General features: G+C 39.6%; 1 protein-coding gene across 2 annotated transcripts in view; it reads right to left on the reverse strand.

Annotated features, from left to right (window-relative positions):
• Positions 1–5131, reverse strand: part of Lin7a (lin-7 homolog A, crumbs cell polarity complex component) — a 142841-nt gene extending 137710 nt beyond the window's left edge. Inside the window, exon 1 of one of the 2 annotated variants that reach the window (XM_028873025.2) lies at positions 4565–5131. In XM_028873025.2, coding sequence (XP_028728858.1) covers positions 4565–4646 — 82 coding nt within the window. In that variant the 5' untranslated portion in view covers positions 4647–5131. The other variant, XM_028873026.2, reaches the window with a different exon arrangement.
• Between the last annotated feature and the right edge of the window lie 22360 nt (positions 5132–27491).

The raw sequence follows: 27491 nt of genomic DNA on the forward strand, positions 1-27491 counted from the left end.
CGGATTCAAAATATAGATTTACACACAGCACCATGAAAGCTAGTGTTTAGTGCATCTTTGAAAATCAAATTATCATATATGATATTTTAGTCTGACAACAAAACCTGGTATAAAGCTGATCTGTGCATTTATTTGGCCTACACAACCAAATTTCTAACCCAAGATGTTTCGTTCTGGTATAATTATTTTTTCTGGTAGTTTTAATTTTTAACTCTTTTTTTTTTTTTTGCTTCTCAGTGTATTAACTGGATGGTAATCAAGTAGTAAATCTGGAACTGCTGTTATATATACTTCCTTCACTATGACTGCTTTTTCTAAAGATCATATTAACATAATATATGAAGAGCAACTGAACATTTTCCTTACTTTGTGATTCCTCTTCGATCAACAGCAACCAAGTAGCTCTCACCTCCATCATCTCTCCTCTGATTGTTTTCTCAGAGAATTTTCACATTCTTGGGTACTCTAACATGGGACACATTATCTGAGCCCCTGGCTACCCATCTTCAAATACCCTTGGCTAGGGCTCCTCTTTTTCCTGCTTTTTCACAGTAGCTGCTGTGATGTGCTAGGAGGCTTGCTTTCTTCCTCCTGAGCCTCTTTATCCCCAGTTATCGACAAAGCTTGTTTCCTCCATTTTTCCAGTGCTCTTCTCAAATGTCACAATCGCAAGGGGTCTTTCCTTGACAAATATATTTATAGCAGTGGTCCCTTGTCATCTGGTCAGTTTATTTCAACTCCATCAGCCTCATACTTGTATAAATGTATTCATGGTATCTCTCTCACTAGCATGCAAACACCATTAGATTTTACCCATTTTGCTCAATGGGCACTACCGTGGTGCTTAGAGCAGTGTTTGGGATAAGGTTGACACTCAATAATTTTTAGAAAACCAGTCTCTTACCATTTGTCTCCCCTAGCAGACTTAAGATTCCTAGAGGCAGAAAACCTTTTATCCTGTATTCCCATAAGCATCTAGTTTGCAACAGGTGATAAATGTGTATTGAATAAATGGATGAATGAGTCATTTGTATGGCTTAAAAAAAAAAAAAACTTTCCCTAGTGGCCGTTACTTATGACAGAAATTAGAATTGTCATTTGTCTGACTTCTCAGTACACTGATCCCACATAAAGTGTGACTTTCAGTAGGGGCCTCAGTGAGGAAGTGAAGACTATTAAGAAACAGTAAACAGGAATCTACTCTGTTTGTAGCCACCCCCAAGGTCTGCAATGCTGACTAGTCCAATGTCTTGGTGCAGTTAGAAAATAATCTTTGGTTATACACAGAGATGTGAAAGCCCCCAATTCACCCTGACCATCCTTTTGGGCCAGCCTGGATCTTAAAGTCTTACTTCCCAGACAAAAACCAAGATGAGTGTGACTTCTAAGAGTCTTACTTTCAGTTACTGCATTTGAATTTCAGAAGAGTAAACCTTAATTTAAACCCTTGTAGCTTTGATTCGTTTCCTTAAAAACTTTTCCTGAAGGTTCTCTATGTGTGTGTATATATATACATGCATACGTTATGTATGTATGTATGCATGTATGTATGTATGTTTGTATATGTGCTGCCAAAGGACACTAAGCAAGAATTAAATCTCCCATTTAGAGGTAGCATAGCCTTAATATAAATTTTCATTTCTTTTGTGGTTTATATTTGTGTAAATGCAAACACTAGAAATGAACCGGGAGCCCTAAAATCACAGGATGTGTTTTCTGATTTGCCGAGATGCACTTGGTTGCCCCTGACAAGATGCTTATCTCCTTCTTTCTGGTTGCCCACCAGCTGCAATCCTTCAGATCTTTAATCCCAGCCCTTGGGAGGCTAGGGCAAGTAGATCTCTGAGTTCAAGGCCAGTCTGGTCTACAAAGAAAGTTTCAGGAGAGCCAGGACTACACAGAGAAACCCTGTCTTGAAACAAACAAACAAACAAACAAACAAACAAACAAACAAACAAAAAACAAAGGCAAAGCCTTGGTAAGTAGCTGTGGCTGATGGAAATCCACCAAGGGAACAGAGGAAAGGTTCCTAACAACTTCGCTCTGGGTGCACTACCAACCTTGCTAGCTCTGTAGTGCTATGACCTCATGGATTGTGTCTCCGTTTGGTCTGAAATCCCTATCATCAACAGCTCTTGATTTACTTCAGGTTTTAGTTCACTAACATGAATCTACATTAGTTGTAGATGTCTACCACAAGTCAGGGACTATAAGGAGTTCAAGGACGGATTCAGAAATGGCCTCATCCCTCAAGGAGCTCCACCCATTGGGGGGACAAAAGTAAAAACCAGTTATAAAGGCTTTGACAGGGCCAAAAGCCTTTGGGTGGGCAAGTTTAGAGTATATCAAATGCTACCCCAGAGCTTGGTGTGATCTAGTCTCCAGTAGGGGACCAAACACTGAAACCTAAGTTAGGAGAAAACTGCATAGTATTGCAATCATCAGCCCCAAATCCCTAATGACCAACCGAGTGAAGCCCTTTTCAAGGACAAAGGTTAGAATCCCATATTCCATCAGTCTAATAGTAAAAATACCTAATTGATCGTATTAAGGTACTATCGCAATGAAGTAGAGAGAAGACACTTAATTGATAGTCTTCCCACTCACCAAACAGTTAAAGCCAGTAAGGATAAAGCCAGTAAGGATAGATGGTTCATTCATTCAGATATTCACATAGTTAACTTAACTTTGCTTCCGGGGCTACTGTACGGCTCTAATCACAGCACAGGTACCATCTGAATATAAACAAGAATCCACTTTAAATCGTCTGTGTAATACCTCCTCTAAAAAACCGACTGGGACACCTAAGGGCTAAGATAACCCCTTCAAAGTAAGATTATTGTATCAGTAATAGTAGTAGTGGGATATAAACTTGCTTCAGTATGTGGTCTTTTTGGAGTGTTTGCTTCTAACAGAGTTAGAACTTGGGATGTTTAACATAGTTAAACTTGGGATGGTTAATGACTGTAATTTAGTAATGGGACAATATAAGAGCTCATCACATTAAAACAGAAATACTTGGGAAACCCATCGTTTTTAATAGCATGCCATCTGTTTGGCACTTACCAACAATGGATTTATCCTGCTTAGTACGGATGATATTGGGGGGAAAATCATAGATTATACGACGGGTTTCTGAGCTCTTTGCTGTTATTAATTTGCAAGCCTGTAAATGAACATTTCCCCAACATAAAAATCAATTATTTTTCAACTCTTACCCCAACTAAGGTTGCTATGGGCACCGCATAATATCTGTTCTGACACCAACAGATTGAGTTATAGTCACCAGAGATGCCTCCAAATTAAGAACCGCAAACAGAGTTTACCAGCTTTGCCACTGTGCTCCGCAGCAGGATGCTCTTTTTGCCTTGCTGGGCCCTCTAGTTTAATTCTCCAGAAAGAGAAAATTTAGAGGGACAAGGACTAAATCATTTTCTTTTGAGCACAGCATTTTCAAATGGCTGCCCTGGGTCCTAAGCCCCGCCGCAGCGGACAGGAGCTAGAGGTGCCCTCTCTCTACAGAGCAGGGAATCTGGAGCCCTAGTGCCTGGACTGGGAAGGGAGAAAGGAAACTCCCACTCACAGTCAGGTACTACTCGGGTGCACCGGGCAGGCCTGAGCCCAGAGGAGAAACGGGTAACCAGGTTTGGCAAGGTTTGGGGAGGTAGCAAACGCTGTTTCCTATGCAGCCAAAGAGTAGGACGCACAGGTCACAGGCTAGAAGTTAAACTGTTACCCAGCCTGCGCTTTGTCCCCGCGTTGTCTGCAGCCCAGGCACGGAGGTACACTAGGCTGGTGAAGAACAAGGTTGGTTTGGAGCAGGAGACAGGAGTTGCTACCGCCCTGAAACTGCAGGCGAGGGAGCACCACGACCCAAGCCGCAGCTCCGGACGGGAAGCTCAGAGCCAAGCCGGCTCGCCTCCGGGATGCAGCGTCCCCTAGCCAGCTAAGCTGCCCGGGTTCCTCTCTGCCCTTTCGCCGGAGGGCAGCGCCCTGGCTCAGTGGCTTCTTAGCCCAGGCGTGCCGTGGTGCACCCAGCTACCCTGCCGAGCGCCCTCCCGCCCCGGGGCGATCTCCCAGTCACCGCAGCTGCACAGACCCTGTCTCCAGCGCGGGCGACAAACTTCCTCCCTCCGCTTCCCCAGGGCCGGCAGTTGTTAGCTGGCTTGCCCACACTGGTCCCTTGGCTGCTCTGGCTGGGAGAGAGCTTTCTCTGCCCCCTCTCCAACCTCCTGTCACCAGCGCTCAGCGGTTCCCGCACATCCTCTCCAACAAAGCCGGGGCCCCGGAGGCGACCCGGCAAAGGACTGGGACCCGCGGCTGGAGCATCGGAGCCCTGGCAAGACATCCACGCCCCGGAGAGCTCAGCGAGAAGGGGCGGCGGGAACCAGGCGAGGAGAGAGGGTTAGAAAGTGTCCTGCTCCGGGCGCGAAAGCCTCCTAGGTTAATCCTTCTCGCCCAGCTGCCCCTGGCCGAGTGCATCCTGCTGTCCCAGTGGGACTGGGCAGGGCGGAGGGGGAAGCGGTGCGGACTCTGTGGCCTGATGGACCAGCCGCTCCCTTACCTCTGTCCAGAGTAAGCGGCTGGACCACTGTCAATGTCGCCATGTCTGCCGTGGGAGCCGAAGTGACGCTCGGCTTCAGCATCAGCCACCGCTTGTAGTGAGAAAAAGAGGAGGAGATTGGGGGCGGGGGTGGAGAGGGAAGACGGAAAGGAGGGGGAGGAGGGGGGAGGCAGGAAGGTGGTGATGGAGGAGAAGAAAGCTCGGGTGGGTTGGTAACCAGATGGAGAATCAACTGTTCCGCCGAGGCGAATCTTCAGACGTGGCGCCAGGCAGGGCAGGTATCCGCGAGCGCCTGCATGGCCAGGCGCTGAGAAAGGAACGCTCGGCTCAGCCCTAGAACTTTGCTCCTCCACCCGGGAGCTCTGGCTGGGTGTAGCTGGTTAGCTGTCTTTCAACTTTCCACCCAAGCTTAACGGTCAGAATGCACTTGTACACAGAGAAAGAGGACACAAAAATGATAGAGTGGGGACACATTTTTTCCCCCAGATTAAGGGAATTTTCAACCTATTAATCCCACATCCCTTTAGAGAGAAAACACCACTGTCAGTGGGAGATGCTGCTATATCATTGAGTTGCTGTTAATTTCTGTTGAAGCTTTTTTTTTTTTAGAATGTCCACTCCTAACAGTACGAGGTAACTGACGGAGGGCCACCAGGGTTCCATAGGTAAGTGTTCGTTTAGGAGTTGAGTATATTGCCTAGGAAATAGCTTGCCTTTGCAAGCAAACTTCCTTACAATGTTTTAGAAAAAAAACAGTCATTGAAAAAATAGCTATCTAGGACCTTTTTACATTAATCTAGAAGAAGCATGTATTCAGGGGTGTTACTTATTGATTAATTAGCATATGTGACAAGAATTGATCCGAGGGTGTTACATGCCATTTACTATATCCTAGATTCATTCTTTCCCTGCAGCCTCTGGATTAGCAGGAGATAACATTAAAAAGCTTATTGGAGAGTCAGTTGACCAGGATTCAGTTGCTGGAGCCGTCAGATACTGACTTTATCCCAACTTTCACTAAATATCCACCAACCCTTATTTCCTTATCAGACCATGAAGAAGCATGGATAAACCTCCTCTAGGCATAATGGAGATGAGTGAGAACAGTGCCTGGATGACCATGCTGCCCTTCCCTGTGACAGCTAAATCATCATTGTGACAACCAAGAAACTCTCAGAGGCAGACCCTGGGTTTCAGCAAAGTATTTGCATATAATCAATGTCATGTTCTTCTAATTACACCAAGAGATAGAAAGCAATAGACTTTCGCCAATGATTGAGATAGTCAAAGATGATTGGCCCTCTATCCATTCAACAGATCCTCAGTGGCACACTGATAGCATAGTCTTTATTTTTAGGGAAAATTTGATCGTGAAATTCAACTCTTAGTCACGCATACTCTCTGACAAACTCACAGTCTCTCGTAGATCTCCAGTCTCCTCATCTGCCAAGCAAGGGAAACAGCTTCCTTCAGTTGCACAGTGATCTGGTAAGAGGAGAAAACTGAGTCTACTCTGTAATGTCACTGAGATTTATGAGCTGCTGCTGATCCTGTAAAAGGGATATGTTCCCAAATCATAAGCATACAAGTAACATTATATGGACTGAGTGGGTTGTATTTATACACACACACACACACACACACACACACAATTTATATACATTTATACACATGTGTGTGAGTATGTGTGTGTGTGTGAGAGAGAGAGAGAAAGAGAGAGAGAGAGAGAGAGAGAGAGAGAGAGAGAGAGAGTGTAAAACAACAATTAGAGAAATAGAGACCATGAATTTGAGAGAGAGAGAGCAAGGAGGCAGTACATGGGGAAGATTAGAGGGAGGAAACAGGGAAATTATGTAATTATACTTCAATCAAAAATGAAGGAGAATTTAAAAAGGAATAGACTTTGTGGTGCTGCAGAGATGGTACAGCGGTCAAGAGCACATACTGCTCTTGTAGAGCACTCAAGTTCAGTTCCCAGTACATCCATCAGATGGCTCACAGCTCCCTCTGACTCCAGCTCCAGGGGTCTCTGACACCTCTGGCCTCCCCAGGCATCTACACTCTTGTGAAGAGATCCAAAGGGACATATAATTAGAAGTAAAATAAATCTTAAGCAAAGAATGTACTTTGAGAATAGCAGACTCTATAAATTTACTAGTAAAAGCTACCAATTATTTATTATTAATATTTACTAGTTTATTAGTAGCTATTTATTAGTTGAAGAACTATGCAAGGGAGTGGTCATGCCAAGGCTGACAAGATTTAACTCTCCTTCTTTCTACTTAGTCCTGGTTACATGACAAACAGTCAACAAAGCATAGAATTTTGTTCAGGAGATGCCTTAAGCAATACAGAAAGAAAACGTTGTGGGAGAAGGAGAAGGAACCAGTAACTCTAAGCAATTATCAGCATACGCAGGTCCTAAAGGAGGTAACAGGAAGGAGAAATTCAGTTGTGTGCCTTGATAGCAGAATGTGTTTCAGGATTTTGCATACAATATCAAAGCTTATTCAATAACTAAGGATGGAAAAATACCAATCCCTTGGCCATTAAGGTAATTCGTTAAACAAAATTCTTGATTAGGAATGTGCACATTAGCAACTTGATTCATCTCTCTAAAAGCTTTAATTGCACCTATTTCAACATAAACTTCAGATTGCAAGGTTTACAATGGCAGGATTTTTGACATTTTGCTTCCTAATGGTTCTCCAGAACCAACAGTTTATAGCATGTTTCTTAACTTATATTTGAGTTTCTTAATTGAAAATTTATTCTACCATATTTTTTAATGTTGTCTCTTATATTCAAGAACTAAAAGAAGAAGCATTGTTCACCAGGTATCCACCTGTTATTATTCCCAGTACTGGTAAATTCAGTATCCTTGTTGATGTCTAAACACTTGTAGAAAATGGATAATATGTCAGCAAGCATAATCAGTTGTTCTCAATAAATTTACTTGTGAACTAGAATTTGTCATCATCTTTCTGAGACATAGAAAAATGTCCTAAACTTCTTCTTGTGCTTGGATATATGTGCCCATGCTCAGATCTCATGCACAATAGTCTGATCACCTCAGCTCCAAACTTTGTTTCATCAAGGTTAATGTGTTTGACTTATTGTGTGACTAAAATGTAATTACATTTTAGTCATAACTCTTTGATTACCTAGTCACTATATTATTTCCTTAGAAGATATCCAAAAGTTGAATTCACTGGCAACCTAAGTTACATTATTGACTTAATAAACACTTTATTAAGCTCCACACATGTTCAAGGATTGCATTGTGATATTCTCCCAGTCTTTCCAGCCTTGATAAGCAGGTATTTTTATTCCATTTTGGAGATAAGTAAACTAGTGCTCAGAGATGTTAGCCTACCTTCATAGTAACTGCATCTAGACATAGAAGCCACTATGGTTTTAGGGAAGAAACTCTAACACTTTACTTTATTGAATATTTAGTGTTTCAGACATTTATTTCACAATCACAGGTGTAAGTCTCCTTCATATTCTCCCCCCCCCCCCGACACACACACCTCCATAGCCATTCGTCTCTTGCTTGAGACACAGTCAGAGGCAGGAATATATGGAGGCAAACATTCTGTTTCCAATGTAAACCAATACAGCTAATAATAAAACAACTGTCTGCTTTGAAATATAAAATCTGTTTTTGCTAGAAATTTCATTCAAAGCTAGTTAAATCTTCTTCCCTTAATTGAATCTTTTTAAATTACATGGCAGAATCAAGAAAAGGTTTGCAAAAAGCATTAGCATACCAAGAAAATATGTTTAGCCAAGTTTTCAATGGCGTATAATAAGCACAGTTTCATATGAGAAAAATAGCACCTTCTAACTGAAACTCTATCACCCGGAGCGTTACACATTATTTTTGACTGATTCATGGTATCATCATAGCTTTCCTAACTCACAGGGCTTTGTCAAAACACCACTACATTAAGATGTAGAATCAACCTACATGTAATCAACTTCAGCTTGTAAACATTTTAACACATTATTAGAAAAAAAAATTCTGACTGTATTTATTGTCTCCTTATTTTGTTTTGGTAACTACTTGTCTATTGCTTCAACAGATTCTTTGTATACTTGCTATTTGACAGACACTGTTCTAGGCACTTGAGATGATGAAGTATACAGAAGAATAAATCCTGTTTGTACTTACTTTTTGTATTACAAAGAAGAAACAAGAAGGAGTAATTAGGCACTGAGTAATATGTAGAGATTGGAAAAGTTGGCAATTAAATTAGTTCTAGAAAAATTTCAAGTTCCCTAAAGGTAGAGACTCTTAAATATAGCCTCTTAGAGAATAATTGAGCCTTGCAAGCCAGGATGGCAGATAGAAATACCTGGTTCAAATCAAGAGTTTGTTGTAGACTATGAGAAAATAGAAAGCCATTGTGAGTCTAAGAGTGGAAAATAACATAATTAATAGAAATGTAATGAACCTTCTGCTTCACACCAATTGCAAAACAAACGACAAATAATATTGAAGGTTGAAGGAAAAATCGCTTGGTGGCATCTACAGTAAAACTTGGTAACATCAGAATAAAAAGTCACTAATTCAGAGTTGGATATCAGAAAATTAAAGATGAGATAAAAATATTACAAGTCAGTTCTCATTATTTTTAATTTACCTCAAACTAATAAAAACCATTTTAAAGGGAGGAAAGCTGAAATCTGAATAATTATTCTTTAGTTGTAGGAGCTTATCTATATTTTCTCACATCATTAATTATTGCATAAATTATAAATCTAATATTTTTATTCTGTTTCTGTGTGCAAATAGCATGATTTATAAATACAAAGATTTCCTGATTTGTGAATGTTTTATGTCTATTTGGTTCATATAATAGAAAATAATTTTAAATTATCATCTTTAGTTTATTACATAATTGGCGTAAAGTGAAAGGTTCATTTTGTATTGGACATCATTTTGAATTTACAGTGTAAGTCATAGGTGATCTTTTAATAAAGGAATTTAAATTCAAAGCTTTTACATTTCCTTTTTTTTTATTATGCACCCCAACCTCACATTTTCCTAAATTCACATTTAATGTTTCTTAGGGCAGCACAGGAGATAAAAGAAATCTAGTAAGCACAAATACAAGAAGAATTATATACAACTCATCTTTCCTCACAATTTTTCTGTATTTATCATCTTTTGGTCCTCACAATATTTAACATTTTTTAAAAATCAATGCAAGCTTAAAGTTTTTAGATTGTTCTGAGTAAAAGATTGTTATTTGTTTGTTTTGGTGATGCTGGCAATTGGTGTAGGCCTTCACAGGTGCAAGCTACCTTGTATACCACTGGCCTACTAAGCCCCAGCTCCAGATAGCCAAATCAAAGATTTTACATCTAACCTGCTGTATGGCTTTTGTTTAGTTTTGATAAAGGAAGAAAAATAAAACGCAAACCACCCATAAACTAGACAAACTTAGGTAGAGGTAATCATAAATGCTGGTTCTGTAAGGCCTGGTTTTGCAAATTTTATCTAAGAAATAGTTCCAGGAATGCCTCAGTGGTAATTTTACACTAGCCATGGTGACAGCAAATACTATACAGGAAAGTTACTTTTTTCCCCCCTAGAAAACCAATTGTTATGCACTTATGACATAACCCATGTGGTGGCATGAATGAAAATGGCCCCCATAGGCTCATGTATTTGCAAGTTTAGTTCCCAGTCAGTAAACTGTTTGGAAAGATTAGGAGATGTGTCCTTATTGGAGGAGGTGTGTCCCTGTGGGAGGAGGTGTGTCCCTGTGGGAGGAAGTGTGTCCTTGTGGGAGAAGGTGTGTCCTTGTCAAGGAGGTGTGTCCTTGAAGGAGGTGTGTCACTGAGGATGGGCTTGGGTGTTTCAAAAACCCAAGCTGGGCCCAATGCTGTTCACTCTCTCTGCTGCCTGCTGATGAAGGGTCAGAATGTAAAGCCCTCAACTACTGCTCTAGCACCACAGATCAGCCACCAGGCTCCCTGCCATGATGACAATGGACTGACCCTCTGAAACTATAAGCTAGTCCCTAATTAAATGCTTTCTTTTATAAGAGTTGTTTTGGTCATGGCGTCACTTCACAGCAATAGAACAGTGATGGAGACAGCCCACAAAAGAGTCACATTGTACTTGATACAACTGATCTTTAAACAATACATCTGTACTGTCTTTGATATATTCCTTACTGACCCGGACACAGGACTTGGGATAGAGTTAGAAATAAGACCTCTTCATGTTATTTATTAATGAATTTATGGAATAATTGGAGAGGATATAGAAGCATCAAATTAGAATACAATGTATCCCCAAGAAGAAATGATACTATAAATTTGTATGTTGTAAATACATAACAGAAACAAAAAGGAAGAAAATCTGTATTAGGAACTGTTTTGGAAATTGTTTCTCTTCTTCCAGGAGAAATTAGGGATATTTTCTCTCTTTTATGTAGACAATAAGATGATTTTTCTCTTTGAGCATGAAGAGACACATTTTCAGACTTTGATTAGGGCCATCTAATAAAGCAGGCAAGATCTTCTAAAGGATTTCATGGAAAACTAAGGAAGGCAGTGAAGACACTATTGGATCCTTTGTAATGCTGAGAATTTACCATGGTGACTGTAACCACCACGTTGATCTTTAACAAGGACCCTGAGGCCTTGTTTTGATTTGTAGCTTCAATTCAATTTTCATTACATTTATGCATTTATTTGTGGAGTGTTTATGTGTAAGAGAGGGATATGTAAAAGTGCCAGGGTGCATGAGCAGAGGTCAGGGAACAACTTGCAGAAAGTCAGTCTCTTCTTCTGTGAGTTCTAGGGATTGGACACAGATCATCAGTCTTGTCCACAGACATATTTGCCTGCCTTAGAGTGAGGGAGAGGGAGAGAACGAGGCAGAATATGACAGACTAAGACAACCACAACTTCCTGTGCACAGGTGTATGCACCCTCCCTGCTACACATTCACAGTAAAATCTCCTGGGTCCAGATTTTAGCCTTATTTAAAAGACGATTCTAAGAGCTTTCTCTTGAAAAGCACCTCACCTTGTTGCTTTAGCTTCTTTAAATCTAGCTCCCCTTCTTCCAGCCAGCCATACAATTTTCCTCTAACTTTAGTGCTATAGGATTTATTAAGGATATTAGGAGGAAATGGACATCAAGGCCATTTTCAAATTCTTCTCACATTCTTTCACAGCACAGTAATTGGGCACCAGAATTTGCACAAGGCATGCTGAAAAACATATATGTCAGGAATTAGTAACTTTAAGAGCTAAATGCACCATTGACACGGACAGCACATTCAGAAGAATCCTATAGTTGGTTTTTGTCCCCCACTGCTACCATTTAGAGGCGGGGGGAGGTGGGAATGCTACAATTCAAATACCATTCTTCCAATCCAAATATAAAGCTTAAAGAGCTTCTCAAGTTTATTAGTGAGAGCAAATTCCGCTTCCCTAAAACAGTGCTCCCCTCTCGGCTTCTTGGCTCCCTGGTTCTTCTGCCATGCTTGAGCTCTGTCTGTGTAGGCCGACCTTTCTGGGGTTTGATTCTCCTGCATCTCAGACCCCTCCAAGTCTGCACAGTACTCCAGGCAGATCTGCTTCCTGGAAGGCTGTGTCTCTGAGAAGTCTCCTCTTTCAAAGATTTTTTTTTTTGAAAGAAATTATTTCTTGTTCAAATCATTTACTCATATATTAGATCTACTTAAGGCTTTGTTATGGCTTCTTGAGAATTTCACTGTGAAGAACAAGAAAAAGACAAAAGTTTTAACTCTGCATTAGTGTCTCAAGGTACCTATTACCTGGGATCGTTTGGATCAGTTATGCCATACCACATATATAAATATTTTTATCTAGACTCTCAAGTCAAAGCTGTCTTCCAAATTAGAGAGAGAACAAGCAGACGTCACACCATTATCTAGGTAAAATAAAGTCAGTACAGCATTCTGTTAAGTCATTATTTATCTATTTATCCTATCACTTTTGCTGTGTGTTTTTTTGTTTGTGTGTGGTTTTTTTTTTTTTTTTGAGACCAAGTTTCTTTCTGTGCAGCCCTGGCTGTCCTGGAACTCACTCTGTAAACCAGGCTGGCCCCAAACTCAGAGAGATCCCCTGTCTCTGTCTCCCAAATGCTAGGATTAAAGGGATGCACCACTACTGCATGGCATAGTCAATTCTATTTTTGATAAGGGTTTTGCTTTGAAAATTTAAGGATGAATCAGTGCATATGGTAAACAATTCAAGGATTATTCTAAAAGCCTACTCACCATGAATAAACACACACACACACACACACACACACACACACACACACACACACACACACTGCCTTGTATGTGTGTATGACATAGATAAGCAGGTTCATCTACATACAAAAAAACTTAAATAAGATTCAGATACACATATTTTATTTAATTGCAATAACATTGCTATATTCATGCAAGTAGAGCCACACAATCTTTCTTGCCTAATTTCAAAATATTTCATCAAAGAAGTATTTCATGCATTTTCAGATTATTACTAGGATTTTACTCTTAAACTACCAAAAAAAAAAATACCCAAAATAAAAAAAAAAACAGCTTTTTATTTATGTTGTACTGGGTGAATGGCTCCACATTACAAATTGCTTGCTGCCAAATATGAGGCTCTGAGTTTGGATCCCAGAACCCATGGGAAATGTGAAGTGTGAGCAAGCATCTATAACCAAACACTGGAACGGGGGTGGGTGGGTGGGTGGGGGTTATAAGACAAGATCACTGGGGCTTGTTGGCTATCAGCACAACCAAAAAACAGCCACACTAAGGTTCCATGAGAGTCCCTGTTACAAGGGAATGAGGCAGAAAATGATAGACTAAGAAACCAACAATCTTCGGTGGACTCTCTAAGTGTATAAGTGCATGCAACCCCGCCACAGTTTCCTTTTTATATTTATTTATGAACGTGAGTTCTACTCATCTGTGGCCTTCTACACTTTAATTACCCACTGTGAATGTGCCCATTTCCACTTACAGAATTTGGGATTATAATAGTAATTATACCTGTGACCAGCTTATTGCTTCCTTCCCATATGCCCGGGATTACATGACACTTGATTCCTTTTATTCACATAAATATCACAGAGATTTTAATTTTTAAAATCTGAAGTGATTAAAATAAACCATGGTTGACACAGAATGAGCACCATTTTTCATTTAAAATGTATATCATAGGCTTTCCAGGAAGATAGTAGGTCAAAGCGATTGAGATAGGTTTCTGCTAAGAAACCAATAGTGTGTACATCTAAGGAAAGATAAAATCTACAAGCTTAAAACTTCACGTAAAAATTTTCAGCTTACAGATAAAACTGCCTATATTTCTCATATGCACATGATATTTTAAAGCATGTAAACATTGTGGAGTGTGTGTGTGTGTGTGTGTGTGTGTGTGTGTGTGTTCTACCTAATGAAAATATGTATTGTCTCACATAGTATTTTCACAATTAGAACATTTTATATCCAGGATCATGGCTTAGGTGAAAAATATGTTATTTGTTATCAACTTTAATTTTAATGTTGTACAATAATTCATGGATAGATATTTGTGTATCTATGTGTTTGTATGGTTTCTGTAGATATGTATTGGCATATATACATACATAGGTGCATGCCTGTGCATGTGTGTGAAGGCCAGAGGAGACCATAGGAGGATATCAGACACCCTACTTTATTGCTTTCTCTTTATTCCCTCAAGACAGTGTCTCTTATTAGACCTGGAGCTAGCATGATAGCAAATCCAGCAGTCCTGTCTCTGCTCACAAAGCATTAGGGTTATTATGGACCTGCACCTGACCTTACCTGGACATTTATGTGGGCATTGGCATCTGAACTCATGTTCTTGTGCTTGAGCAGAAAAGCATTCTTATCAGCTGCGCCATCTCTCCAGCATCTAGATACTGGTTTTTTGTTGAGTATTTTATTTCCACCAATAGAAATAATATAGGAGTGCCCAAAGGACATGGATGTGAGATGTTTAAGTACCTTAATTGTCATGTAAAAAGAAGCCTGGCTCCTTAATTAGCTAAAATTTAAAATTTAAAACAACAAGGAATATGATTTTGCTAATTGTAATTCAAAGAAATTTTAAAAGCTAGTGCATACACTGCTCTCTACTGGCCTTATCGTTATTGCAGCTATAACCAGTGTCATATTTGTAGTTGTGTGAGGTAATGAATTCTGTTTATTTCAAAGGGCTCATAGAATTTTAAGTTCTGTTGATTTATACAACATGGAGAATATATATATATATATATATATATATATATATATATATATATATATAGAGAGAGAGAGAGAGAGAGAGAGAGAGAGAGGGGAGGGGTGCATAAATACTCCTTGAATTTTTATAGTGAAGTCAGTGTCAGTTGAGGAGTCTGTAAATGTGTAGTTAACAAGTATACTTACCACTAATTATGTACTAACAGGAAATATAAAATGATGGATATAGACCGTCAGCTCTAAGACATAATGTGTTTCAGTTCAGCTAATAAACTATGGCCATGGCTACAATGCTTGCTTGCTCTTTCTCTCTGGAAACAAGTGGAGACCTCTAAGGAACAGGATGGCTGGCTATGAATATTCAGTAATTTACAACGTTGTGACCACCACAATGAACTCCTGCTTCTCTTTCCTTACATTTGCATTCTCTCTCCTTACATTGCATCATTTGCCTCCAACAACTTCATTGGTGCTCTTTGAACACATAGGAGAACATTTATGAAATAGAGAGATATGAGAGTGTTATTATGCAAGAGCGCCGGAGTATTAAGAGAAGAGTTACGAGAATATGTGTGATACTTATCATATGTGCCTTATGCATCCCTACAACAACTATTCTATGGTTTATCTGAGAGAAGTAAAAGCATTCTAGCCACTCCATATCACTGCAGTGTTTTCTCATGAGGACGAGCATGAACAAGTTAGTAGTCCCGTAGAAACCATTACGATTAGAGCGAATGAGATTACTGTACGTCTTCACCGATACACCCACCAGTAATAGACGAGCATATCTAATTATCTAGATTCTCAAAGTATTGAGAATAGAATAAGAAAGACCATAGCTTTCTGTTTCAGTCACAATACACTCTAGTGTGATCTTTATGCAGTTGGGAACTCATGGCGCACGGAGAGAATGAGCGATTTCTCCACAGCATGAGAGAGCTACTATATTATGCAGAATAGCACAATTAGTATGTGGTAGAATTCTCCTATTCACCCCCTGAAGTGGAACATGATAGGATGCATATATGAATTGAATATCATGAATATGTGAGAGTAGCTAAAAGCTCCTGAGGCTTATAATAGGAAGTTAATAAAAGAATTAGAATCCACTGACGCTCGCTCGACGTTAATGATCTAGAGTGATACTGAGGCAACAAGACGACAATGCGTTGAGAGCCTATTTTGTGAAAAATAGTTCATATATGCGTACGCACAGGTGACGATGAAAAGCTGTTTGGGTCGCTCTCATTAAGAACGATGCCAGTACAGTAAGAATTCGGAAATAATCTCATCAAATATATGTAAAGATAGGATAGTCATCCTGCACTGACTCCGATTCAGCACTAAATCGAGCGTGGCAATATACTGTAGTCTTTGTAAAGAACTGCTAGATAGACAAGAAGAACATAAGCTAAAAAACAGAGAACTATACTATACACATATACAAATCACAATACACCGTCACAAAGCTATGACTAGAGATAAACGACGAACACGCGAGATACTGCAATTAAATGCTTACCGCTTTGGATTTGGCCAGAATAGCACAATTTAGTGCTTTGTTCAACTCGTAATAAATCCATACTGAAATGAAATCACCTGTTAAGACTCAGATAATGTGAGGGAGAACGAGAAGGTGTGCAGATCGCCACGAGATATGCATGGAGCTTTCTCACGTTTATAGTGATAGGTCTGAAAATGTAGGTTAGTTTCCTTAGCAGCACCAAAATGGTATACTATCTGCCTATTTGGAGTAATTTAAGCATGCTGTGATCTATATTCTTATTCGCTTGTGTCCTGTTAATTAGAGGACCGAGACGTACAGTTGGAGAACTAAGCTAGCGCATACAGAAAGAAAAGAACTGAGTTACTTGACACTTTAACTATCGAGATGGGAGAAATACAGTGAGAGCAGTAAACTCTGAAGTTCTATAATTAATCAATAATATCTCATGTAACTATTGTGACATGAAATCTCAAAGTATATGTTTTAAACAGTGGAGCTATACATTCTTACAAGTGTCAAACTATATTGAGACCTCGAACAATGGAAAACTGAAACACAGGAAACCTGTACTTGCGGGAACAGACGAGTGCTATTTGCACACGTTTTAAGTTGGACTATCAACTAGCATCATAGAATTGCTTTCGCTGCTTCATACACTCAAAAGAACAAGCTGAGACTCATGTATTACCTCTGAATGAACACTTAAATTCAAGAAATTGGAAAACCTGAATCGTCAAGTTCATATCCTATTAACACTGTTATTATATCTCCATTAGATTGTGTAGCAATATATATTGAATCGGTCATAGTTGTGGGCCTTGAAGACATGCTTAGGTTCTCCCAAACCAATCTAACACTGCTTTTGAGAAATAAGCATTCTATGCACTGCACTCAGACATGATGGATTACCTAACTATGGGTGACTCGATTATAGTGAGGAGGCATACTCAGAATTTCAAAAGAAGTGTGGCTTCCTAACAGTCAGAAACACTGAGGGAATATTATCTACCAAGATTCACCACACTCACGCTATTTTAGCGACGAAACCTACTAAAGACAACAGTGAAAGCTTACTGCTTTCAGACCAGGATACCTGGTAGAAAAACTTGTCTGGGGACTTTCAAAAAGCTCTCCATGATCTGCGAGCTCGTCTATTTGTGTGCTATTTTCCTAACTGTATTATGGCCAGATGATCACTCTCAACAAATTAGTGCTGCTTCATTTACGTACTTTACCTGAATAATAGAGCATATTAAGGTGATATATCACTCGAACAAATTCGACATACTGAGCAATGTATTCACAACTTCCGTTTAGTCGCAATCTCGAATATATGAAACAAAATCATCTAGTGTCGTACCTCAACAGACCTCAAAACGCTACCTACTGCTTATGAGATAATAAACGCACAATCAAGTTGCACACTAACATGACTGCGAGATATCTATCCTACAAGAGGGAGTCAGAGTACAGGAGTGAGAGAGTGCGTAGTCAGAAACAAATAGAACTTGTGTCTTTGGTGAAACACGTATTCGAAAATACAGGGACAATATTATACTCTAGTATCAACTCTCAGTTACACGAGAATACATGAAAGTAAAAGCAGGGTAGTCATGCTCGGATGTAATATACAATCGTACTGATGACAGGAACAGACGCATATGTCGCATATCTGGTGACTGGTGTTATAGAGCCATAAGACAAGCTATCACAATAGTGTGGGATCGAATCGTACCCAGTCTCATGAAGTGAGATCATCTTCAAGATGTCATTGCTATTATAATTTTGTAACTCTAATGTCTCTATATTTCCCATAATCGCACGTCAACTTTGAGAACCTAGTGCTCGAGCTCTATATAAACTGACTCTAGACTAAACAACTCTGCTTTCTGAAAACATGTATAGAGACATTCTATGACGTCAGGCACATCAATACTAATGAAGATGATTAGCTGTAGCAATGGAGCACGCATGTACATGTGAAGACAATAGACGTGAACAGAGAAGAGTAAAGAAAGGCTGTGTTCTGTCCCAGACACAAAACGGTGGAGATGCATGAGCCTATATTCGAAGCTTCACAGTAGTTGACAGAGTATAAAACTAAGTAAGTTGCATCAGAGCTTCTCTTCACAGTCCAATATGCACTCTTGAGTAGAGACATGACTTGGGAAATGAGACTCGTCCTCAGAAAGATGATTTGCACACTTGTTTTTGGTCGTACAAACATAATTTGTATATATGATAGGTTATAATGAGGACATATAGAGTTGGTGTTCTTTACTCCCATGAATGAGAGACATCGTAATGAGGTACGAAAAGTTAGACACTAGCATATCGAATTCAACCCAACCGACTTTAGGTCATAAGATATCATATTGTAACATCTAGGATGTTGGCCTTTCTGATCAACATTCAAGCTCAATGAGATCACTCCTACGCTTCTTAGAGACGAAAATAAGGCATTCTGATGGCAGCTTCGGAGCTGTCGTTTCGCATTCACTATAAAGTAAGCCAACTACAGGAGTTGAGCTATCTTCTAAGACACAACAAGCAATTCTCGGAGTCGTCTTCTCCGTAACAAATAATCGGGCATCATATCTAGTTCAAAACTCAAGTATCATAAGGAAAAAAAATATTCTATTTTCTTTGAAGTCTTCCTATGTTTTGTAGTTTAATCTTGTCTCCAAGAAACTGATAGTAAGTAAACATGTAAAGGAGCATTGGTGTCCTCATCGAGGAATTCCTGCATTAATCGGCTTGATGAGCTTATGCTGGACACGAGACGCTGTATAATGGAGGTAAATTAGCGAGCATGTACAACTGGTATTATAGTCATGTAAGTTATGTACTAATAGGTGTTGTTTTTCGTATTCTTCGGATTTTTGATAGAGAGTTATGTCTAGAAACTGAATACTCTGTAATGTCATGCATACTTCTCCGTTTTATGGAGAGTTTTCAAGTGATACGTTCTGGCTGAGTGTGGCTCGTTAGATCGCGCAAAATCACGTCGTGGCGTTTTGATGAATGTAGATGTCTGTCGCACATTCTTGGCTATGCTCTAAGCAATGATTGGAGTGATTCTCTCCATATAGGTGCCCAGTACAGTGCATCAATGAACTCCAAGAATAACTAAAAGCTAAAACCTGTGGCTTCCCCTGAAACACTACAACGGACGTGCACTTAGAAATTGATAACATACGCTAGTAGTGTCGTGAAGAAACGTAGAGTAATACAGAGGAGCTTACTCTTCAATATCCGAGATAACAACTCGTGAGAGAGTACTTTAGGGAATTAGTACCGACGCGAGTGTATTTTAAGGCTAATCTGCTATATGTACACCAGAATAGGCACACTTATCTAGATGGGTAATCTAACATGAAACCTGATGAACAGCATAATGATAGATAACGCTGAACTTGTAATGCTCACTTAGCAACTGCCGATATAGAGAGGATTATGAATGTATATCACCACTCAGTGGAGGACCGTTAACGAGGCCACGGAGATTTTACAATTTATAGTATATATAGGATGATTGCGATTTCCATACTTTACTGTGTTTTCTATATCGAGCGTTGGCACAAGTACAGTGTTGGAAGCAAAAGCATCATGAACTAAAAAGAAACTTGTGCACGTTCCGTACACAGAAAGGAGCATGATCTATTAACTTCAACTCAGATAAGTATTTGCGAAACTTAAGTACTATGGAGCGTGCTTCTTCAGTAATCCAACATACCATGTAAACACTCCTGCTAGAGGGAACAGATTCGCGAAGATGCTATTTTGCACTGGGAGTGAGAGGCGCAGAACCACAGCGGATATATAACTGGAGCCACACCACTGACTGAACCATCGATAATGCATAGCTAAATTGCAGAGAAACTTGAGTACTAAATTCATACACAAAGTGGGAATCCTCGTTAATTACGTAGAGTCTCATCTGAACCAACTAGTTGTTGCCTACCACGTCTAAACACATCGTGCGCATTTGAATATTGTAGAAGGACATTCTCCTTATATAAAGTCGACTACTCTTTATTACAATTGATTAATACTATATTGAGCCAGATATGGGGAGTATGTATGAGGCTAGGAGAGTGAGAATCTAAAGAAGGATAGGAATGTCTTGCCTACATCATTAACAGGGCTATATCAATCATCTATCATAGATCTACCAGTATTGGAAACTAAGTAAAACAGGAGCTTCTCTTCCAGTCAATACACTGTACTTGCCAGCGCCGCACACAGACGTGCGAGTGGTGCTACTTTGCCATGGTCTGAGATTATGGCCAGAATAGCACAACATTGACCTTAGCTTTTATGTTCTCTCCACCTCGAGAGGATTAACACTGCTTCATGTAGCTACGAAATGATCATAGCTGAGAACAATCACTTCATTCATCTCTCCTGTTCTAGGAGTTCAATCAGTGACTCTTAACGTGCTGCTGTCTGTCCTTGATCACACAAGAACCCTTCCGCACTCCTCACTGACTCTTTTGGAGAAATGGAATTTAAAGCGCATGATTCTTCTAGTCACCTTACTCGGTGTGTTTCCTACTTACTGTTGGCCGCAAGTATGTGAGCTTTGAGATCTACATAGAATCCAGAACAGATACACACGACACTGTGCTTCGCTCTACACACAAGTGGTATGCGGGGCATATATTTCTAATTCAAGCGACTCAGTGATTTAACGAGATAAGCCTAAGTAATGAACTATATTACAGTGAGTGTTATATTCAAGTAATAGCACCTGTATTCTTTTGCGTCTTGATTCGGGAACAGACGCGAGGTGTGCAATTTGGCACCTGTTTTATTGGCCAGAATATTAAGCGAACAAGTAAATAGCTATGTTATCTTACACAGTCCTCCACAGAGTAGTTGAACATCTTATATTATATTATTATGAAACAGCACAACTGTCAATTTCACGAATATCTTGTTTAGGGAAGTTCACCTATAGCATGACATATGTATTATAGTGTGACTTACAAACATATTATAAGATACACTCGCTATACGAGATCACTCTTTCATGGAGCAGTGTTTGGAGAGAAATGTTATAAGATCTCTCTTGGAGACTAACACTCCGTCGTATTACTCTATGTAGGGGCGTCAGTAGCGAGTGAGTTTTCCACCTTCTAGCTAATAATAATCTTACTTACGACAATGCAACAAGGGTCCAGTACTAAGATACACCACATATTAGCTAGTATTGGAACAGTGAAACAGAGCTTCTCTTCAGTCTAATTACATGTACTTATGTGGGAGCGAGAGCGCGATGTTGCTATGGTCATGCTTCAGATCCATAGCACAATAGTGGTGTTCTTACCCTGAATGAACACTTAATGCTAGAAATTGAAACTGAGTGTCATTCAACTCCGTTTAGGAAGTTCAATTGAACCCTAGTGTGCCTTACACCCAAAACACTCTGCTTTTGAGAAATAAGCATTCTTGCACTCTACTGTGTTTCCTATAGGGCCAGTACAGTGAGCTAGCTCAGAACAAAAGAACTGTGCTTCCTACACAAACGGGGCATATCTAGTTCAACTCAGTATTGGAAACTAAGTAAAACAGGAGCTTCTCTTCAGTCCAATACACTGTACTTGCTGGGAACAGACGCGAGTGCTATTTGCACTGTTTATGGCCAGAATAGCACAATAGTGGTGTTCTTACCCTGAATGAACACTTAATGCTAGAAATTGAAACTGAGTGTCATTCAACTCCGTTTAGGAAGTTCAATTGAACCCTAGTGTGCCTTACACCCAAAACACTCTGCTTTTGAGAAATAAGCATTCTTGCACTCTACTGTGTTTCCTATAGGGCCAGTACAGTGAGCTAGCTCAGAACAAAAGAACTGTGCTTCCTACACAAACGGGGCATATCTAGTTCAACTCAGTATTGGAAACTAAGTAAAACAGGAGCTTCTCTTCAGTCCAATACACTGTACTTGCTGGGAACAGACGCGAGTGCTATTTGCACTGTTTATGGCCAGAATAGCACAATAGTGGTGTTCTTACCCTGAATGAACACTTAATGCTAGAAATTGAAACTGAGTGTCATTCAACTCCGTTTAGGAAGTTCAATTGAACCCTAGTGTGCCTTACACCCAAAACACTCTGCTTTTGAGAAATAAGCATTCTTGCACTCTACTGTGTTTCCTATAGGGCCAGTACAGTGAGCTAGCTCAGAACAAAAGAACTGTGCTTCCTACACAAACGGGGCATATCTAGTTCAACTCAGTATTGGAAACTAAGTAAAACAGGAGCTTCTCTTCAGTCCAATACACTGTACTTGCTGGGAACAGACGCGAGTGCTATTTGCACTGTTTATGGCCAGAATAGCACAATAGTGGTGTTCTTACCCTGAATGAACACTTAATGCTAGAAATTGAAACTGAGTGTCATTCAACTCCGTTTAGGAAGTTCAATTGAACTCTTCTTACGAGGATTCAATTATGATATTATCATGATTCGATTCACACAATCACGCTCCTCCGCATTGTTGAGATAGAGAAAGGCTATGTAGCATTACATGAGCAAATAACTTTCCATGACTTCTACTTAAAAATGTAGAGATAATCTTTAATACATCGCGCCTAGTTACTCATTTGAGTCTTCCACGCATCATAGACAAAATGAGACACTGAGTGTCTCTCATTGGAAAACCCGGTGGCCATATCTTCTACACCTTCTAGTCATTGGAAAACATAAAGTTAGAATACATGGAGCTTGTATGGGAGTACGCTAATACGAGTGATATGAGATGCTCGGTCTCAGTGGAACAGAGCGGTCTGCTAATGGTGTTTAGGATTATGCCAACCATGTGATTTTATAAGTGCTCGAGGGGAGAGTGAGTGACACATATATTGATAAGTTATTGTATGATCTAATCCTCATTTTTTCTTATCTTAAGTAGATTTCCAGCCATTTGGACATTACAACTCTGAGGAACACTTATATAGTAGCTTATGAATGAAGCTTGAATTCTTGGCTATGTAAATATGTCATTAGCTCCGAGATTAGGGAAGTACTTCTAACTGTGTACTTCACATAGTAGGGTGACCTCTACATCTCTCAACCACCACTCTTGTCTTTTGAGATAAAGAGATAATAGTCAAGTTCTCTGTTTCAAGTATCTGGGCAGTATCGGATTCTCGATATATGGCTCAGTTACATAAATGAGTTTGGAGCTATGTCCGAAAGACACTATAGCTCAGAACAAAAGAACTGTGCTCTCTCTACACACAAAACTCGCGAGGACACTATCTATTCAAAACTCAGCGCATATTGATAGAGACATACTCTAACCGTAAAATAGTTGAGCTCTGTCATCATTTCAGCTCCGAGAGTATCATAACTGGAACGCAAGTCTTCTGACTGGGTAGAGAGTACAGCGAGTAATGAGAGCGTTATTCTCCACTTGTAATATTGTGTCCAGAAATATGTCACATATATTGCTGTACCTCTTTTACCTTCTCCGGAGATAACACTCTTCTACACATGACTAAGAATAAGCTTCCATGAGATAACTTGAATGTTCATGTTTTCATAATTTCTCCACTGAGTTTGTATATGGAAGTTCAAATTGCAATCGAATCAGAGTGCTGCCTTTTGACAACAAATTCTCAGCCATTGCAAAACACTAACTTGTCACTTTGATGAGATAATAAGCATTGATTACTCATTTGCCATCCTAATACGGACCATGCATGTTATCCGTATTTATCGATCAGTGAGTCAAGTGAGCTGAGCTTCAGTGTTACAAATAGAAGTAACTGGGTGGCTATCTCCTCACACAAGTAAATACAGAGGCACAAGTTTGCGTAGTACATAGACTCATGCTAGAGTTATGATTGATTGGTAAGAGATGTGAGGATTCTACAGTGAGTCTCTCTCTCAGATCCTTCAATAACTACAGGCTGATGACTTCTGCTAAAACAGACACGCGAAGGATGAATATTATCAGCTTGTGGTCACTGGCCAGAAATTAGACAATAGTGAGTTTGTTGCACTGGAGTACGCTCATTCCAACTGCACATAGTAGGCGAGTAATTTGCTTGAGAGAATTAGAAAACTTGTAATGTTCATCTTTTCATATTTCTTCTTCCATTTACTCGCATATCTACTTGAGAGATATGATACCCTCAAAGTGGGTCTGTCACTTATGAATTGCCACCCCCAAAATACACTTCTGCTTTTGAGAAATAAGCATGGTTTCTGCCTGCACTCTACTGGTTGTTTATTTCGCCCTTTGGTTCAAATAAACAGAGGAAAGTGCCCTCTGAACACTAAGTTAACGCTCAGAGCTTCTAGCTAGATATAACACCTAGAACTGGCCTTCCTACACAAACGGGGCGAGCTCAGATTTTGATATCCTCCAGTTCACTAGATATTTGGTATAGATACTCAAAGACATAGAAAAGCTAAGCTAACGGGAGCTCTCACTCTCTTCAGTCCACAATATCTATACGTGTTGAGATAGTACTTTATGAGAGTCGAGGGGGAACCAGAAACGCAAGTTGACGTACTAGTGCACAGTATTGTATAGTGAGTCACAAGAAAATATTGTCTTCATAGAACTATTAGTGTAAATCTTGTCTATATCACCTCTCACACACTCACAAATGAGCGATAATCACGTTAGAGGTTCTAAGAAAAATCTTGAATCCTCTGAAACCTGTACAACAATCTAAAGCGTCCCCCGGTTATTACTTATCGTTGGTATATGCTCTTCAATGAACTTAAAATAAGAAGTAGCCTACACTAGTTGTTATCCACAGCCTAAATAACTATAACTCCTTGCTTTTGATACGAGAAGTAGAGGCAATTCTCTCAGGCACTACTCACACTAGAGCTTGTTGTCGCGAGTATAACACGGGCCAGTACAGTGAGCTATGCTCAGGAACAAAAGTAACTGTGCTTCCTAATATCAGCAAGAGCTGAAATGAGGGCACTACTACTGAGTTTCAATGCTCACATTATATAAGGAAAGATAACCCCCCAATCATAGGCAGTGTCTCTTCAGCTCCAAATGACAGGCTTGTATGTGTCTTTCTTAGTGGGACAGGAGCTGGGGGAGTTCTGCGGAATCCTGTCATATGACTAGATATAATATATTAACATCATGCTAAATAAGGCAAGAATCAAATGTACCAGAGACTATGATAGTGTTCATTCTACAACTGTTAGTAATCACCATGTATAACTCGCCTAGTAAATTGAAACGTGAGAATGTCACTATCACATATTCTCCCCGAGCGATAGTATAGAGTGATCAGAGAACATCATAGATGGGATTTACCCATTGTGAATACCAGTCAATAAAATCGACTTTGCTAGTTTAGAGTATATCATAAGGCACATTTAGCTTCTTGACAACTCTACTCGAGTAGTTTCACCTACTAGGACCAGACGAGATGATAGCATAGACTACCCATGACATTATTTTGCCTCAACCTTCTAAGGGATAAAGCAAAACTGTGCTTCCTACAATATTGAGGAAAAACGTTGTACTTTCCACGAGTTTACAAATTTAAGGGGTATATATGGAAATAAATTCAAAATATAAATCTATAAGGTTTCTGAAGATCAATATAGCATTCAAGACTTGAAATTTACTTTACTTTTCAAAATTTATGTTTTTGGCACAAAATCAGTCCGAGAGAGAGAGAGAGACTATTATTCATTTTATGATATACTATGTCACTTCGAGAGACGAGGCATATAATGAAACATGATATTGAGAGAATCTTCATGGAAGGCTTTCGAAATATTTCAGTCCATTATTACATCTTAGTTAACTTGCTGGAGAGAATAGACGCTTGAAGTTGATATTTAGTTGCATCCATTTGTGGTAATATGGCCAGAAAATAGACAAAGGTGGTGTTCTTTACCCTGAATGAACATTTAATGCTAGAAAAATCTGAAACTGAATGTCATTCAAAACTCCGTTTAGGAAGTTCAAAATGAACCTAGTGTCCTTTTGAAGACTTCCTTTTGTCTGTATGGAAAGTGTTATTATTTGGTCATTTTTATGCATATGAAATTATTTAAGCCAATTAAAATATGTGAAGGTGTCTATGTGAGCCTCAGCAGTACTGTTATTGATACAAAGTTAGATCTTTTCCAGATGTGCACAATGCAATGAGAATACAAATGTTTTTGTTTTTTCTGAAGAAGAAAATTGAGGTAAACTTCATCTTCTCAGCATGAAATACCTACTTCCTCAAGAATTTGCTTAATAATGCCATGGCATCACCCATGATTTGGATGTTTTCATGTGCATAAATGGCAAACTGGGCAACAAGCCACTGTCTTATTCTACTTGTGCAGCTGGAATATTTGAAAGTTAAAAACCCAACAGTTTTTACTTGAAATACAAATGTGAAAATACGAAAACAGAACAGACACCACCACAACTGACTCCCAAGGTTGATGACAGACAGAAGGCGTTAGAGCTAAACACGCCCTTTTTTTAATGATCTCCTCGTAAGTGGGAAATGCCACAGTGACATATTCAAATTCGATTCTTGTCATTCTCACCATACACAAGAATCTGCCCACTGCAGTTCTAAAATCTGAATATCACGATATAATTTGGTGCATCTGAAATGTATCTGTGGATTTAAGTAAAAATTGTTTTTTAATTTTTTATTTGTGTGTGTGTGCATATGTGTGTATACATGCAAATATTTGTGCTGGTGCATATGCACATGCATTTGCAGGGGTGTGTGTGTGTGTGTGTGTGTGTGTGTGTGTGAGCGCGCGTGTAGAGATCAAAGGTCATCCTTGGGTCTCATTTCTAAGGTTCAGTCAACTTTACTTATTTTTTTTTTATTGTGTATGAGTGTTTTGCCTGTATCTATATCTGTGTGCCTTGTGCAAATCTGGTGCCTGCAGAGGACAGAAGAGGGTGGAGGATCCCCTGGAATTGAAATTATACATGGTTCTGTGGGTGTTGGGAATGGAACATGCATCCTCAGAAAGAGCAACCAGTACCATTAACCACTGAGCCATTTTTCCAGTCTCCAGCCTTCCGTTTAATGGCATGGGTAGGTCTGGGTGGCACACTTGAATGTGTGTATGTGTACATTCATATATGAGTGGGTTCACATGTGTGCATACAGAAGACCAGAGATGCTGTCGAGTGTCTTCCCT

Source organism: Peromyscus leucopus, chromosome 18 (assembly GCF_004664715.2).
Source record: "Peromyscus leucopus breed LL Stock chromosome 18, UCI_PerLeu_2.1, whole genome shotgun sequence".
NCBI lineage: Eukaryota > Metazoa > Chordata > Mammalia > Rodentia > Cricetidae > Peromyscus > Peromyscus leucopus.